The 16,411-nt window shown below is 37.6% G+C and overlaps 2 protein-coding genes across 12 annotated transcripts in view; one reads left to right on the plus strand and one right to left on the minus strand.

The window, feature by feature from the left end:
• The window catches only part of CENPP (centromere protein P), a 147,657-nt gene that overhangs the window by 101,701 nt on the left and 29,545 nt on the right, over positions 1 to 16,411 (minus strand). The window lies entirely within an intron of this gene.
• OMD (osteomodulin) lies at positions 1,455 to 14,179 on the plus strand. 9 transcript variants are annotated; one of them, XM_081901227.1, is made up of 4 exons: positions 1,771 to 1,908; positions 10,198 to 11,150; positions 12,622 to 12,946; positions 13,320 to 14,179. In XM_081901227.1, the coding sequence occupies exons 1-3, from the start codon at positions 1,883 to 1,885 to the stop codon at positions 12,933 to 12,935; spliced, it is 1,293 nt and encodes a 430-aa protein (XP_081757353.1). In that variant the 5' UTR covers positions 1,771 to 1,882; the 3' UTR covers positions 12,936 to 12,946; positions 13,320 to 14,179. The 9 variants fall into 9 exon arrangements, with proteins under 9 accessions (XP_081757354.1, XP_081757353.1, XP_081757352.1 ...); XM_081901228.1 differs by having other exon boundaries at positions 1,455 to 1,793; positions 12,622 to 14,179; XM_081901226.1 differs by having other exon boundaries at positions 12,622 to 14,179.

Here is a 16,411-nt window from a genome sequence, read left to right on the forward strand (position 1 = left end):
TCTGTCTTAAAGCATACTATTGAATTTCCAAAAATAATTCAGGCAACATAGTAAAACTTGTATTGATAAAAATGTAAGGAGAACCCTGCTAGAACAGGGCACAGGTCTACCTAGTACAGCACAAGATATGGAAATTGTGAAAGTGATTTTTAAAATGAAATGTTATGAGTGCATCATCCCACCCATCTGCCGGGCAGGAAATATGTCGCTCCAACACATTTTAATACTTTGTCTTAAAATTCTAAAATTCAACTACTGCATATCTTAATCTACTGTTAAATATCTGTGGCACATAAATGCAAGCCAGGAACCATCTTACATTATTTGATTGTGAATGAAATGGCTGACCTGGTATTTGCTAGCTATATGAAGCTAGGAGAGCAGAGTTGGTCCAGCCCCAGACAGTGTCACTGAATACTCAGTACAGCATTAGGCTTGAGTGGCAAATATCAGTCACGGGGCAATCCCAGCAGATGATTCAATTGTTTTATTGATGCATTTTAAAAATTGCTGCTTTATAATTCAAGTAGGTTATCAAACCAACTTAAACCACACATTACTCGCTAAGTGACCTTGAGCTAGTCACCATCTCTTAGCCTAACCTACCTCACAAGGTTGCTGTGAGGGTGAAATGAGAAGAACCATGTATACCACCTTGAACTCATTAGAAGAAAAACAGTGTTTTAGGTCTTCAAATAGACTCTGTGTTTTGTTTGGCAATATAGAACATGGGGTTTTCACCATCTGCACTCTTTAGTGATGTCCTGATGGCAAAGTAGATATGGATGTCTAGGAACTACCATGTCTATTCCTGAGGTTAGCCTTGTATTTCATAATTCATTTATACTATTCACAGGATAACCATTAACATGAATAATCCTTATTTTATATAGCTCAAACTATATGCACAACTTTTTAAAATGTATGGCTGTGTTCCTGTCTCAAGAGATTTGCAATCCATACATAAAACAGAGAAGATTACATAGAAAGGGGAGGGAAATGGATGCAGGAATAGAGACACCAAGAATATGAAACTATTTCAGTTATACATACTTTTGTACAGGTATGAACCAGCCTAATTGATTGTGTCATAGGGAGGGTTTGAGAGGCAAGAATCCAGGTATTCACAGGGTAATGACAAATGGAGTGATGAATGGTAATTTAATGTTAGGGTGAAGGGACAGTAATAAATTACAATAGTGTTAATAATAATATTTCACTTATTTCTTCTGGTCAACTTTTCCAGGCAAGTTCCAATTTGGAATATGCTTCCCAGAAAGGACCATCTGTCTACTTTTTAGTGAGCTTTCAAAAATAGCCCAAACATAGAGTTTCAAACGACCTTTTTCAAAATAAAACTTTATTTGGTGTTGTTACTTTTACTGGTTTTTATTATATTTTGATCTAGTTTGTCATAATGTTATTTATTTATGACATTTGTATACCATGTTTTTCTTCCACTGTAAGAAGTTGTTCCATCTGCTCAGTGTCATCCAGAGGAGCTCTTCCAGGTGACTAGCAGGCTATTCAGTCCTGGTCATGTTGGACTGTCCATCCAGAGTTAAAACTGCCAAGAGCCTGCTGTGATAAGTTACATCCTTTCCAGCTTGAACAGTAATTAATACAGTCTATGCCAGAAAGATCATTAGCTGCCTCTTGTTGTGTTTGTCTGGATCAGTTTCAGTCTTTTTCTCTCCAGTGCTGGCAGGTTGTTTAGTATGAGCAAACATAAGCACCTAGATAGACAAAGGTTTGTTGTCAGAGGAGGCGACAGCAGGGAGTGGGACCTAAATGTGAGTAACATCTTCTGGATACACTGTTATTGTTCAAAGCATGTTTAACAGAGTGATCCTATACATGTCTACTTAGAAGTAAAGTCCCAATGAGTGCAATGGGTCTTACTCCCAAGTAAGTGGGCCTATGACTGCAGCTTTAATTTGTGACATAAATAGAGTAGGAAGACTAGGAAGATTAGAAGAGCACATGAAGATTTCTGGAAATCTTGTGAGTATGCAGCATTTACCGGTACTCTGTAGTTCCATTTCTACCTAACAGGGTGGTTCCAATAAAGAGTTGTGCCATTAAGACCATGTCAATTGTACTGAATTCTGCTGAGATGTTTAACAATAGGGTTGTATTTTTGTGTTTTGCCTTCAAGTAAAGAAGGTCCACTCAAGCTAACAAAAGAATCTCTGACCAATCCGAAAGATTAACAAGTGGTAAGAAATAGAGAAGTCTACATTATCTGGGAAACTCTCAAGCATCATTTCTCAAACTTGGGTCCCCAAATGTTTGACTAAGTTCCATCATTCCTGGCCACTGCCATACCAAGATGATAGGGGGTTGTAATCATTGGGGAAGAGTGCTTTAGAATTAAATTGCAAACAGATGTTAACCACCTTCTTCAATAAAGGAGAAGAGGGACAGTTAAAAGCAGAAAATGTCACCAGCACTCAAACAGGCTTTATAAGGTGGGTAGTACAGTAGTACCTCGGGTTAAGAACTTAATTCGTTCTGGAGGACTGTTCTTAACCTGAAACTGTTCTTAACCTGAAGAACCACTTTAGCTAATGGGGCCTCATGCTGCCACCGCATCACCGCTGCACAATTTCTGTTCTCATCCTGAAGCAAAGTTCTTAACCCGAGGTAATATTTCTGGGTTAGCGGAGTCTGTAACCTGAAGTGTATGTAACCTGAAGCAAATGTAACCCGAGGTACCACAGTAATGACATGTATAGGATCACAGTGTTAAACATGCTTTGAACCATTTGTATATCCAGAAGATGTTAGCTACATTTAGGTCCCACTGAAATCAATATAAAAAGTGAGTTGTGACTAATTTATTTCAACAAGGATTATAATCCAATAAAATGAATTGCTGAACTGCATTTAGCTTGATGTGGTGGTATATTATGACAGTGTGTTACAATGGAGCAATCAATAAATCCAGAAGTGAGTCATAGACTATTCAGGAATCACAAATCAGAAGGAATCAAGTGATGTTCATGCTTGCACTAGCTGTAAGATTTAGCTTATAACAAGAATGTCAAATAGTTAGCAATGTAAATATGTTGATATAATTTAACAATAAGTGTCCTTAAAAGGAGAGAATGGTAATATACTTAACTGGACTTTCAGGCAGTAAACAAACTGAATGGACACAAGAATTGGCACTGACAATAAAACAAACAGAGTTGGATGGATCATGCTAAAAATAATCTTGAGCCACCCCTTCAAGTGAAGGAAATTCCTGCCACACCTCAAACCAAACATTAGAGAAAGCAGGCTAAAACCACATAATTTCACTAGGGTAAAAGTATACTCTTATTTGAATAAACTATTTTGTGCAACAAGCAGCATTTTAAGCGTCTCCGGAGGATTTTTGCAGTAAATTACATTTCATCAAGTACTCATATTCTGAACTAGATACTTCTTATATGGTGACTATGGATTTTAAGGGAAGCACCATCTGACACTTTCTAAAGCTTGCTGCATATTCATTGGCTGAAAACTACAAAATAATTTAGAGGTAGGAAATTATTTGTTTTAAATACTTCTATCTTCTTACTGGTAACATGCTTCAGATTATTATACAACCTTATTAACCAATTATCATGCTCATTGATTATATACATTTGGTGTATATCCAGTGTCATTTCATCTAATTATATTTGTCATGTAGTTTTATCATTGGAAGCATCCAGTGATACTCAGTGATACATAAAACCTTTTGCTCAAATGTATACGGTTAGACATATTTTTGTATAAATATAAATAAATTACTCTGATTCGTCACTAAATTCAGGAATTAACATTTGGTGATCTCTTAAAATGTTCTTGACCACGTTGCATAGATATAACAGAAAACAGAACTCTGGCAACTGGAAAATTATGTAATATTGCATAATCCCCAATAAACAGTTAATAGTCTGATTTTATGTTTCACTACCCTCCCCCCCAAAAAACACCCTACATTCCATCTTTTGCCAGTCTACTTTGCTGAAATATTTCCCCTGCTCTGGAGAAATGGTGATGTCAGTTTTGCTGTGAGGGAGGATCAATGCTTTTGGGAAACAAGAAGGTAGTTCAGGTAGTGGTGAGGTTGATGCCTCTTATAACTATCAAAGCAACTCCATTCTATCAGTGCTGGCAAAATGGTGTGCCAGCATTTTATTTCATCTTGGTGGGTTGGAAAGGCATGCTGAGTGGAGCTGTTTTAATTATTTCTTTTTTACAGTTATATAAAACCTTTTCCTCCAAGGAAGTCAAGGTGGTGTACATGTTTTTCCGCTCCCCATTTTATCCTCACAACAACCCTGTGAGATAAGTTAGGCTGAGAGATAATGACTGACCCAAGGTGACCCAGTGAGCTTCATGGCTGAATGGGGATTTAAGCCTGGTCTCCCAGGTCATAGTTCAACACTCTTAACCAATACACCACACTGGCTATGTTTTACTAGACTAGCACCCCAGACACTGTTTTAGTTGCAATGTTGCATGCCCTTGTCTTCATTACTGCCACTTATGTGAGGATCAAGTTATTAGTCTTTTATTTAGGAGTAAGAGTAAGTTGATTGAAGTAAATAATACTTTTGACCTATTCAATCAACGTGACACAACTTTCAGTTGTTTTTCACACGCTAATAGAATCAGTTCATTAACAAAAATGAATTCAACATCAGAAGAATTGAATAGCAAATTAGGAAGCATGAGAACTGGGAAATATATGTCAACATTTAAAAGCTAATATTGTACGGCCAAATCTAGATAAGGAAAAGATGAGATATGAGGAAGCTGGACTTGAAACAAGGGAGAGTGTAGATGAACAGCCACTATAGTACCAAAGCTTGAGAAGAAAGAAGTATCGTCTTCTTTTTGCACACAAAAAGTAAGCTTTTGACCTCATTATCTTCATTTTTGGAAGGGAAGGTGTTTAAAGTGAAGTGGAAAAGACAAAGGGGAAAGTTGCTAAGGAGAAAAGAGAATACAGCCTTAAAGAAGTGTCCCTCGGGAGCTGTGGTATATTGGATTTGTATGAAGAACGGAAGGCAGAGTGTTGTGTGACTATATTACGAAAATGTTGTTTAATATGCTTGGAAGGATTTCACTAATAATGGTATCACAGAAAGTTGCAAGATCAGAACCCTAGTAAATGCTATAGAAGTCTAGAGAGCTTCTTTATAAAGAAATAATAATACAGATTATTTACATTAGGATATCAATTTTCTCAAGTCACCTCAACAGCTGAATTAGGAAATATTTTTTTTCATTTTTAGCATTTGAGCTTGTACAGTAGACATTTACTTTGAAGATAGAATACAGTAAAATAAATATAGCTATGGTCCCAATATTGTCTTTAAATTGATTTAATATCTTATCTTTTAATGTTGAGAGGGAGCTACTAGTAGTTTTGCATGCATTATTGATATTTAGACAAAAAGCATGCTTTGTGGTATTTGCCAGGGAAAACAACCAACTGCACAGTATTGTAGTTTTATAGTTTTATATTTTTAACTCATAAACACCTCTCAGCTTGACTTTAAATATATTCTGAATTAGAATAGCTAAACATATTTCATAATTCTGGTCCTATTGCAATATCAGATCATATTCCTGTTTCTTGGTCCATTTTATTTTTGTGTAATGTCTCCTTTTGAATTAACTGGACACTGAGTATTAGATACTTTTAGTATTAGTAGCAAGACATGAAATTTCTAGTGTCAGGGACATAAATTCAGCAGTGGCTGTACATCAGACTTTATGGGACAGGCCCAGCTATAGAAAGAAGAAAACCATAAGAGAATAGATTTACAACATAATCCTATACGTGATTACTCGAAAGTTGAATCAAATGGATTTACACCCAGCTAAGTGGGTTTAGGACTGCTGCCCTAATGTCCTGTGCAAGACCTACTTTTGAACTCTGGAGATACTTAAGAAAACTAAAAACCACATTTAACTCTTTCCACATCTTGAAGAAATGATTTCTCTTAAAAATTTGGCTGACCAACATTGTGGGAAGTCAGTGATAAAAAGAGCAGATTTCTGGTACATCAACTGATGCAAACTAAAAACATGAATCATATACTAAATGTTAAAGCTTCAGGTAATATTATTGATAGGGTAAGATTTCCCTTGGATAGGATCCAAACACTTCTCTGCATCTCGTGTAAATGTCCTGTTCATGGGCAAGATGACTGAGATGGTCATGTACAGTCAGCTTCAGACGTGCTTGGAGGAAGCAGTTTATTTTGGTGAAACGTGGGTTAAACAAGGTAACTGTCAGGAGGATTTGTAGCTCCTTGACTGACCGAACCCAAACAGTACTCATTAATGATTCCTCACCATCCTGGAAAAAAGAGACAAGTGGGGTGCCGCAGGGTTCTGTCCCGGGCCCATTGTTGTTGAATGTCTTTATAAATGACTTGGAAGTAGGAATTGATGGGATGCTCATGAAATTTGCCAGTGGCACCAAACTGGGAAGGGTAGCTAATGCCACAGAAGACAGAATCAGAATTCCAAATGACCTTAACAGATTACGGAACTTAGGCAGGAAGAACCAGATGCACAAATATAGGATGGGGGACACCTGTCTTACTAGCAGTACATGTGAAAACAATCTAGGGGTCTTGGTGGACCACAACCTTAACATGAGCCAACAGTGTGATGCAGCAGCAAAAAAAGCTAATGCTATTCTAGAATGCATCAACAGAAGTATAGGGTCCAGAGCAAGGGAAGTAATAGCACCACTCTATTCTGCCTTGGTCAGACCACGCCTAGAATACTGTGTCCAGCTCTGGGCACCACAATTTAATAAGGATGTTGACAAGATGAAATGTGTGCAGAGGAGGGCAACCAAGATGATCAAGGGTCTGGAAACTAAGCCTTATGAGGAACACTTGAAGGAACTGGGCATGTTTAGTCTGGAAAAGAGGAAACTGAGAGGAGATATGATAGCCATCTTCAAATATCTTAAGGGCTGTCAAATGGAAGATGGAGCATGCTTGTTTTTTCCTGCTCTGGGTAGGACTCGAGGCAACGGCTTCAAGTTACATAAAAGGAGATTCTGACTAAACATTTGGAAAAATTTTCTGACAGTAAGAGCTGTTTGGCAGTGGAACAGACTCCCATGAGAGGTGGTAGAATCTCCTTCCTTGGAGGTTTTAAAGCCATCAGTCATGAATTCTTTAGCTGAGATTCCTGCATGGAAGGGGGCTGGACTGGATGACCCTTGGGTCCCTTACAACTATGGTTCTATGATTCTATTATTCTAGCTTCAGGCCTGAGTATGGCACTGAGGCAGCCTTTGTTACACAAGTAATCATCTTTATCAGGAGAGAAACAGCAGGTCTATGGCCTATCGCTTATCGCTGATTTCCTGGCAGGTTTTGATATTACTGATATTATTTGTAAACCACCCTTCATCCGAAGATCCCAGGGTGGCTCATACAAATACAAAATGAGAAAACAAAGTACACAATAAAACAAAAACAAACCAATAACCGGCCCCTCAACAGTTTTATAAAGTCATAGAATATTGAGCAGCTGGACACCTGGTTAAAGAGAAACACTTTCACTTGGCACCTAAAGATTTTAATGAAGGGGCCAAGCAAGCCACCCTGGGGAGAACATTCCACATATGGGAATTCCACTGCAGAAAAAAAACTGTTCTCATGTTGTCACCTTCTGGACCTCTTATAGAGGACACAGAGGTGCTTTCCATTAGCTTTGGCTGGTGGCCCAGATACATTGCTATCTGGATAGGGATATCCTAACTCATGTTGTCTATGCTCTAGTTAAAGTAACTTTCAGGTTAGATTATAGCAATGCATTATACATAGGGTTGCCTCTGAAGACAGTTCAGAAACTTCAGCTGGTGCAGAATTTGGCAGTCAGGTTTCTCACTGGGGCAAGATAGTTTGAGCATATTACACCAATCCTGGCCTGACTGCACTGGCTACCAATTACTTTCCATGCCCAATTCAAAGTGCTGGTTTTGACCTGTTGTTGTTTAGTCGTTTAGTCGTGTCCGACTCTTCATGAGCCCATGGACCAGAGCACGCCAGGCACTCCTGTCTTCCACTGCCTCCCACAGTTTGGTCAAACTTATGCTGGTAGCTTCAAGAACACTGTTCAACCATCTCGTCCTCTGTCGTCCCCTTCTCCTTGTGCCCTCCATCTTTCCCAACATCAGGGTCTTTTCCAGGGAGTCTTCTCTTCTCATGAGGTGGCCAAAGTATTGGAGCCTCAGCTTCATGATCTGTCCTTCCAGTGAGCACTCAGGGCTGATTTCCTTAAGAATGGATAGGTTTGATCTTCTAGCAGTCCATGGGACTCTCAAGAGTCTCCTCCAGCACCATAATTCAAAAGCATCTTCGGCAATCAGCTTTCTCTATGGTCCAGCTCTCACAGCTCTAGGTTTTGACCTAGAAAGCCTTAAATGGCTCAGGACATCCTACATGGCCTTAAATGGCTCAGGATGGTCCTGCATCAAGGACCATCTCTCCCCATCTGAACCAACCCAGACCCTTGGATCATCACCTGAGGCCCTTCTTCAACCACTTCCTCCTTTTCATCCTCTACTTAATCTCATCTACTTCCTTTAATCACCCTGACATTCAGCCATCAATAACACACACCTTTCCTAACTTAAGCATTCTGTTAATTTCCCCCACATTCCCATAGTTTCATTTGCCAGTTTTCCTCTTCACTCTGAGTATTCTAACAATTGTGCATGTTCATAATTACATTTTATAGCTATGTACTTTGAGCATTGATAAACGGGTAGTAAAGGAACCCAAGAAAATATAAATATTTCCCTGGACCTCTGTTTCCTTTATCCACTCTTTCCACAGATGCCTCTCTCAGATTAAGCAGCGTGTGAGCAGCAAGAAACTTTAGTATATATTCTGACCCCCTGCTTCCCAGCACTGCCTCTGAACTCTCTGACCTAAGCTTCCCTAGTTCCTGGGATCTCTTCCAAATCGTCTTCTAATCCTCAACCTATTACTTCTGTCTCTATAGCTGGAGTGAAATTTTAATCCAAACCCACAACTTTCCCTTCCACCACAGAAGCTAAACTATGAATATTCCTTTCCTTGCCATCACTTTAGTGCTTGAGCTGTTGAGAAACACGTGGAAATAAATACCATTTGACAGTTATGCCTGTATATTTCTCTTAGAACCAAACTACATTAAATTTCTGAGGCAGTAAATATTTTTTATATGGCATCTTTTCAGAAGACTTGTCATATAGCTGGGTTACATCAACTGTGTTTATACTGCCAGCAAGTCACAAAGTTTCCTTAAAGGATCTTTTGCCGCAACTTCCTTTCCTTTCCACTGGACACCACAAAATATAGCTTGTAGTAATGTATTTCTCCCCTATTATTTAGCTTACTCTTTCATCTGCTCAGTAGTTGTACAGTATATGTTTTACAGTTTAAATAGATGTGCAGTATGCTATTGAATTTTGAAAGGTTAAAAACAAAAAAAATATTTAAAAACTGGGTGGCAAAAGAAAAAAGTTTCAGAATATATCCTTATCTATGAACTTCCTCAACACAAAACATGACTTACAAACCTCTAGTCTCATACACTTACATACTAAAGTAATGTATTTAATGTATATGTCAGGATACCAATAACCAAATACTTATTGTGCCAACAAAAATGTTTAGGAAGGGAAATAACAAACATTTTATGTCAACAAATCTTCTCCTCATACTGCAGTGGCAAGGTACCTGAAAGAAAGTGGCCAACACAAGCAATGGGGTGATCCGCAAGAACAGGCAATTAAAATGTCAAATTAATACACTTTTGAGTACATTTTAATTCATTTATTTTTGCTGTGAAGAGTTCATGTATTATCATCAACAGTTTTTAGGTTTGCAGTTGAGCTCTGAATTATCTGGAAGACTTGAAAATAGTTGCTAGTTAAGAGGTAGCAGATCTCTTTCATATTTAGCTAAAAGTAGTTGAAAAACATTTCAACTATTATATAATAATTTACCAAGAAATGTTCTGATTCAAACCATACACAGTATTTTAGCTCCAAGCCTAAAGTATGTTTTAGTCTCAAAACCGTACAATGGTTAATTCTCAGACAAAACAATATTAAAAAATGACAACATAATTTTGCCAATTACACAACAGTCTTATTAATACATTTTGTTTTGTTTTGTTTTGTTTCCACAGGATATCAGATCAGAACTTGAATATGGGAATCCTGAGTCAACTGTTAACTATCACTCTCCTCTTTGGAGTCCCAGTGTTCTGCCAATATGACTATGAGGATGACTATGATAATGAAATGGATAATGAATATCCATCCATTTTTCATCATATTCCTAGCATAGAATACGTCATTCCTTATCCCAGCACACCTGCTCAGTGTGCCAAAGAATGCTTTTGCCCACCAACTTTCCCACTAACAATGTACTGTGATAATCGTAAACTTCAGACTATACCGAGAATTCCCAGTCACGTCCAGCAACTCTATCTACAGAATAACGACATTGAAGCTGTGCCTGTGGAATCCTTTGTTAATGCTACTGCCCTGAAAGAAATTAACCTCAGCCACAACAAAATTAAGTCTCACATGATTGACATAGGTGTCTTTGGCAAACTTTCAAATCTAGTACAACTCCATTTAGAACACAATCTGCTGGAAGAAATTCCATCTCCTCTACCTAGAAGCTTAGAACGATTGCTCCTGGGTTTCAATCAGATTTCCAGGTTGCCCAGCAAAGACCTAGAAGGTTTAGTAAACATGACTATGCTTGACCTCTGCAATAACCACCTTGAAGATTCTCAACTGAAACAAACACATTTTTCAAAGATGAAAAACCTAATGCAGATCAACCTCTGCAGCAACAGACTTCAATCAATGCCTCCAGATCTACCATTTTCACTTATGCATCTTTCCCTTGAAAATAACTCAATTTCTCTCATTCCAGATAATTATTTCCAGAAACTTCCAAAGCTTACTGCTATAAGAATGACACACAACAATCTGCATGAAGTTCCTTATAATGCTTTTAACCTTTCTAATCTTGTGGAACTCAATCTTGGGCACAATAAACTGAAGCAAGTATTCTACATTCCAAGAACCCTGCAGCATTTGTACATAGAAGACAATGACATGGAAGGTTGGTTGAATTACTATTTTAAAGAGTTATTTCTGTAATGTAATCCTTTGTTTTCAATTATCTAGTCTCTGTAAAGTTAATATTAGTTTTTAACCATTCTTCATACTGTTAGCTATGCATGGTGACAGAGAAGTTAGAGCATAAATGATGGAATATCTACCCTATTCTTCTAAAATATTTTTAGAAGAGCAAGGCAAAGAAGTTAGAGCAAGGCAACGTAATATTAAAAAATGTATTTTTTAAAAAAAAGTGCTAAGAGGAAGGCATGTTTGGCAAACTCTCACTATGATCAACTCCTGCCCAGAAACCTATGTCCCCACTGTGGAAGAACGTGTGGTCCAGAATTGGCCTCCACAGTCACTTACGGACTCACGGTTAAGACCATGTTCATGGAAAACAATCTTACTCAGCTACGAGTTATTGCCAAAGAAGAAGAAGAAATTTCCTATTTGAAGTAAACAAAATAAATAAATGGATATATGTAGACCAATACAAGTTTCTCATGATCTCTCAGACTGTTGTGTAAGACCAAGGTAGATGCGTAGAAGGAAACAAATGAGAAACTGGAAAACTTAATGGTTTAAAAAATAGAAGTGCTATTGTGTGAAAAATGAAAGGGAGGGGGGGAGCAGCAGTCCATATACCTTATTATTCTACAAGCTTTGTCACCTGCTTAGCACAGATACCCATTATTCCCAAGATTCTCATATTCCCAAATTGATTCAACTCAGACTCCATGCAAAACCATAGTTTGCACCAGTCATAGTTGAAAATCTAAAGTACATTTTGACCTCTAAGTTACAACCAACCAACCATGGTCTAGCACTGTTAAATGAATTGCTTTCATTTAACATCTTAGCATTCTGTCTCATAATAGCACTCTTATATCCATGCTGCAATCTCTTTCATTACTACAAGCTCAAGTTATACAATGTTAGTTCTTAGTTAAATCACAGGTGGGGGCGGGGAGTCACAGAAGCTTGAAAGCAAAGATTCCTACAATATATAAGATTAAAAGCCTCACAGAATCATGTTATACTTCTTAAAAAAACAAGCAAAGAAGTTACAGTGTGATTCTGTACATATCTACTGAGAAATTAAGTTTCACCAAGTTCAACGGGGCTTACTCCCAGGAAAGTGGATATGTAATTGTAGCTTTATATTGTTAAAGTGAAGAAGTGGTTTCATCTTAACTACAGGTAGTCTGACATAACTAATCATACAGTTCTATACATTTCTACTCAGAGGTAAACATCACTGACATCAATGGGACTTGTATAATGTATCAATGTATCAGAATCCACTCTTAGCAGTAAAAGTATCTTATAAATGACTACAGAAGGAAAAAATCAGCTCCTTTTAAAGCATTGCTTGGTTGGATTATACTGAGTACCATTTTTGCTTCTATGATAGCAAATCAGCATTTCAGAATAGTTCCACCTTTTTAACACATTGCTTTATCTTTTTACAGTAATCAATGTTACCTTAATGTGTCCTACTATTGATCCACTGAACCTCAATCACTTAACCTACTTACGAGTGGAACACAACAAGCTCACCACTCCAATAAGTACATATGCCTTCTTCTGCTTTCCACATATACGCAGTATTTATTATGGTGAACAAAAAATTGATGCCAACCAGCAAACACAGCTGAGAACGCCAGTGTTCCAAAGATATTTAACACCAGAAGAGTATGAAGAAGCAGAAGATCACGAAGAACAAGATCATGATCATAATCAAAGGGAAAGGGATGATGATTACTTTGACCCTTATGTATATTAAGAGGTTATAAGGTATAGTAGTATTATGACAATTTATTTTCTTATAAATAGAGAAAATACCCATTTAAAAAAGCAAACAAAATCATTTTGAAAATGCAAAATATTTGTGGGACTTGTGAAGCAGGTCTGCATATTTTTCAGCATTTATTTATCAAATTTCAACCTACAATGAAAAAGTACTTCCCATATTTTCAAACCAGACAATGTTGGAACAGAAAACGATTCTAAATATCTTATCTACCCAATTAGAAACTTTCAGCTATATATACAAACACGCAGTATCAACTTTGCTTGTGTGATATATTTCTAGCTACAGATATCATTGAACTTACTGTCTGCATTATGGAATAATGACATTCTCAAATGAGAATATTATTTTTCCTAGGTACGCCATATATAGTACAAGTTAAAAGCATGGTCACAATCCTAGGGAGGCCAGTGTAAAAGTCATCACTGATGTAAAAGGACCTGGACGGGACTTTAAGAAAATGTTAGGATTCCATTATGAGAACCAGCTACAATCAAATAATTAAAAGTCCACAATTACAACAGGTTTGGCCATAATTCAAATTTTGCTGCTTTATAAATACTTTATTATTCAAATATATGCTCAGAAAAACATACTGCAACAATAGTCAGTTAAAAAAGAAGGCTATTAGAAATGTGCTTCTAGTGTAAGTTTTCTATAGGGTGCTTAGTGCATTTAAACTGGATCTAGGATGTAATCTGCCCCAGTGTTCACCAACATTCAAATGTTTAATGTGAACATACAAATACAAAACCAGAACTAGTTTACATTCAATTCAGTGACAATACAGATCAATTATGAGAGCAGAGTTGTCTTTTTATGAAGCATCTGGTAATTCTTTTACTCTGCTGGCTGGTTCCCATGGCTTAACACTATGTAACCAAGTCTCAGAGGGCCCTTGGGCTTGCAAGCTACCCTTGCTCCCTTCTCCTCCTCTTGCACAGCCAAGAGGAAGGAGTTCTGTCAATTTCCTTTCAGTTTCAATAATCTCAATTTAGTTTAATGTGCAAACCAGGAATCCTGGTTAAAAAACAAACAGCAGTTAAGGAAGGCAGCTTTATAACCCATGGTTTCACATTTTCTTGTTTAGCAATTAACATTTTTTTGTTTTGAACCAGGATCTGTTGCAAATGGAAGAGGTTTTTCTGGGGTTTGCTGGTGGCTCACCCACGAAGTGCTAAACCATAGACTTAGCATTACAGTCATACCTCGGGTTACAGACACTTCAGGTTGAGCATTTTTGGGTTGCGCACCACGCCGAACCTGGAAGTACCAGAACGGGTTACTTCTTGGTTTCGGCTCTCGTGCATGCGCAGAAACACAAAATCACGCTTTGCGCGTGCACAGACACGGCGCTGCAGATTGCAAATGTGTCTCCCGCATGGATCACGTTCGCAACCTGGGCATCCACTATACATGTGAACCAACCCAGCATTTCCTCTTTGTACATAACTTTGTAACAGACAAGTAATTATGCAAACCTGATGCTTGTCAGCAACACACATAGATTGAATTAATAAGCAGCTAGATTGTAACTATGTAATGTTTAGTTAGCTATATATCTAAGCATTTACAAATAAATGTACAATATACTTTAAAATGTAACAGATTTCTTCTGGCAGATTATCTAAATAAAGTTATCAGTAAAAACATGCACTGAAAATGTGACATTTATTATTCATTTTGCCCCTCCCCCATGGGGAAAAAGCTTTATTATGTTTTTCTAAATAAATTCTGTTTCTGACACTGCACTGAAGTACTTGAGAAGCAATACCATTTCTGAACAAGAGGTTGCTCAGCATTTAACAGATGTTTTGTATTCTTAGAGTTTACTTATAATATATTAACATTCCAATGTAATACATATTCAGTTTCCTTTCTTTTATTGCTTTCTAAAGCTCTGAATTGCAAAAAAAAAGAAAAAAAGATATCCGATAGGGGAAACTTCAATAGATGTACTTCAGAGTTAATATCAAAGTTCATTTTAGCTATACCAGACTATACATTTACATTGAGATATTATAGAAATAGTGACCTACCTACCTAAATCTCTTTCATTCCAGAGAAAAGGTCATAGATGCATCGGAACAGCCGTATTTTTCTTAGTACAGTTACTCGGGAAGTGGTGGCATATTATAATGTGCTGCCACTTCCAGGGCTGTTTTTCAGTAAACATGGCAAGCACCACACCTTCTAGATGCTCCAAACAGCTAAAGTTGGGTTTTATTAAGGAAAAAAAGTGACAGGAAGCCTTCAGGCCACCTTATTTTTTAAAAAACCAAGTAGGAACAGATCATGCTCAGAAAGGTCCACGGGCTTGTAATCTATTTTGCATATATACATTACAGTCAAAGCATGATTTGTCAGATGTGGTCACAGGAAGTTTGCTACAAAGTGTGGAGTGAACTGAAGTCGTTTCCTCTACCTTTGACCAGCTCCTTTGTCTGTGCCCATAACCCATCTTTTGTAGTGCTGCATCGCTTGGTATTGACCAATTCACACTTCACATGGCAACAGTATTTTTTGAAAAAAATGTCATGCCTTTATGAAAAAATAACAATCCAGTAAGACATATGAAATAGGATGAATTTTAAAAAGAGAAAAAGAAAAGTACAAAATATAGGGTTCACAACTATTACCTCGTAACTTTAAGTACATTCTTAAGAGACTACAAAGTATTTGACTTACCGGTATATACTCTAGGGCACACTGTGCTGAACACTGCAATATCAGCAAATGTTGAGTGGATACACTATTCCCATGGAGTGGATTCAGTATTTAAGGTGGCAGGGGAGGGAATAGTAGTCCAGCAATGTAGGAAGAACACCAAAGTGGTTCCCTTCTCATTATACAGACCACTACAATTAGTTCCCATAATTAGTTCTCCCTTGCTGTTAGCATTTTGTAATCATCACTATTTTAACCTGAAGTAAGGGTGAAATATTATTAATCATCAGTTATGAAGCACCTACATTTTAAAATCTAAAAGGTGGGGGGAGTCTGTCCCTGCCTGCAGGTATGCAAATTAAAAGACATGACACAAAAAGGATGGGGAATGAAGTCTCAGACAAGCAAACTGAGGGCTCAATTTCTTAGTCACATAGCTGTTGTTTTGACGACCAGTATAAATGCAAACAGTTCAGGGAAGGAAGGAGCCAAATGGCACCTGGTCTTTCAGCCAAGCAACAGCTGCATCTTTCCATGTCTCAACTATGAAACTAGAAGCAAGATGCTAAGAGGGTACAAAAGCTACAGGCCGAGAAGACTGATCTACAAGTAGACAACATGTGGTGCTCCAGATACTTTTGAACTCCAACTCCCATTAGCCCCAGTCAGCATTTCCAACAGTAAGAAATAAAGGCGGAAGTTGTAGTCCCACAATATATGAAGAACACCACAGTAGTTACTCTGCAGATTAATAGCGTTTCCCAAATTTTCAATAACATTAG

The sequence above is a fragment of the Podarcis melisellensis genome (assembly GCF_964234715.1).
Source record: "Podarcis melisellensis genome assembly, chromosome: 2".
Lineage (NCBI taxonomy): Eukaryota > Metazoa > Chordata > Lepidosauria > Squamata > Lacertidae > Podarcis > Podarcis melisellensis.

Coding starts and splice junctions, on each gene's coding strand:
- OMD (XM_081901226.1), top strand. CDS start 1,883: ATGAGTGCAATGGGTCTTACTCCCAA. Junction 1,909..10,197: donor GCAATGGGTCTTACTCCCAA/GTAAGTGGGCCT, acceptor TTGTTTCCACAG/GATATCAGATCAGAACTTGA. Junction 11,151..12,621: donor AGAAGACAATGACATGGAAG/GTTGGTTGAATT, acceptor ATCTTTTTACAG/TAATCAATGTTACCTTAATG.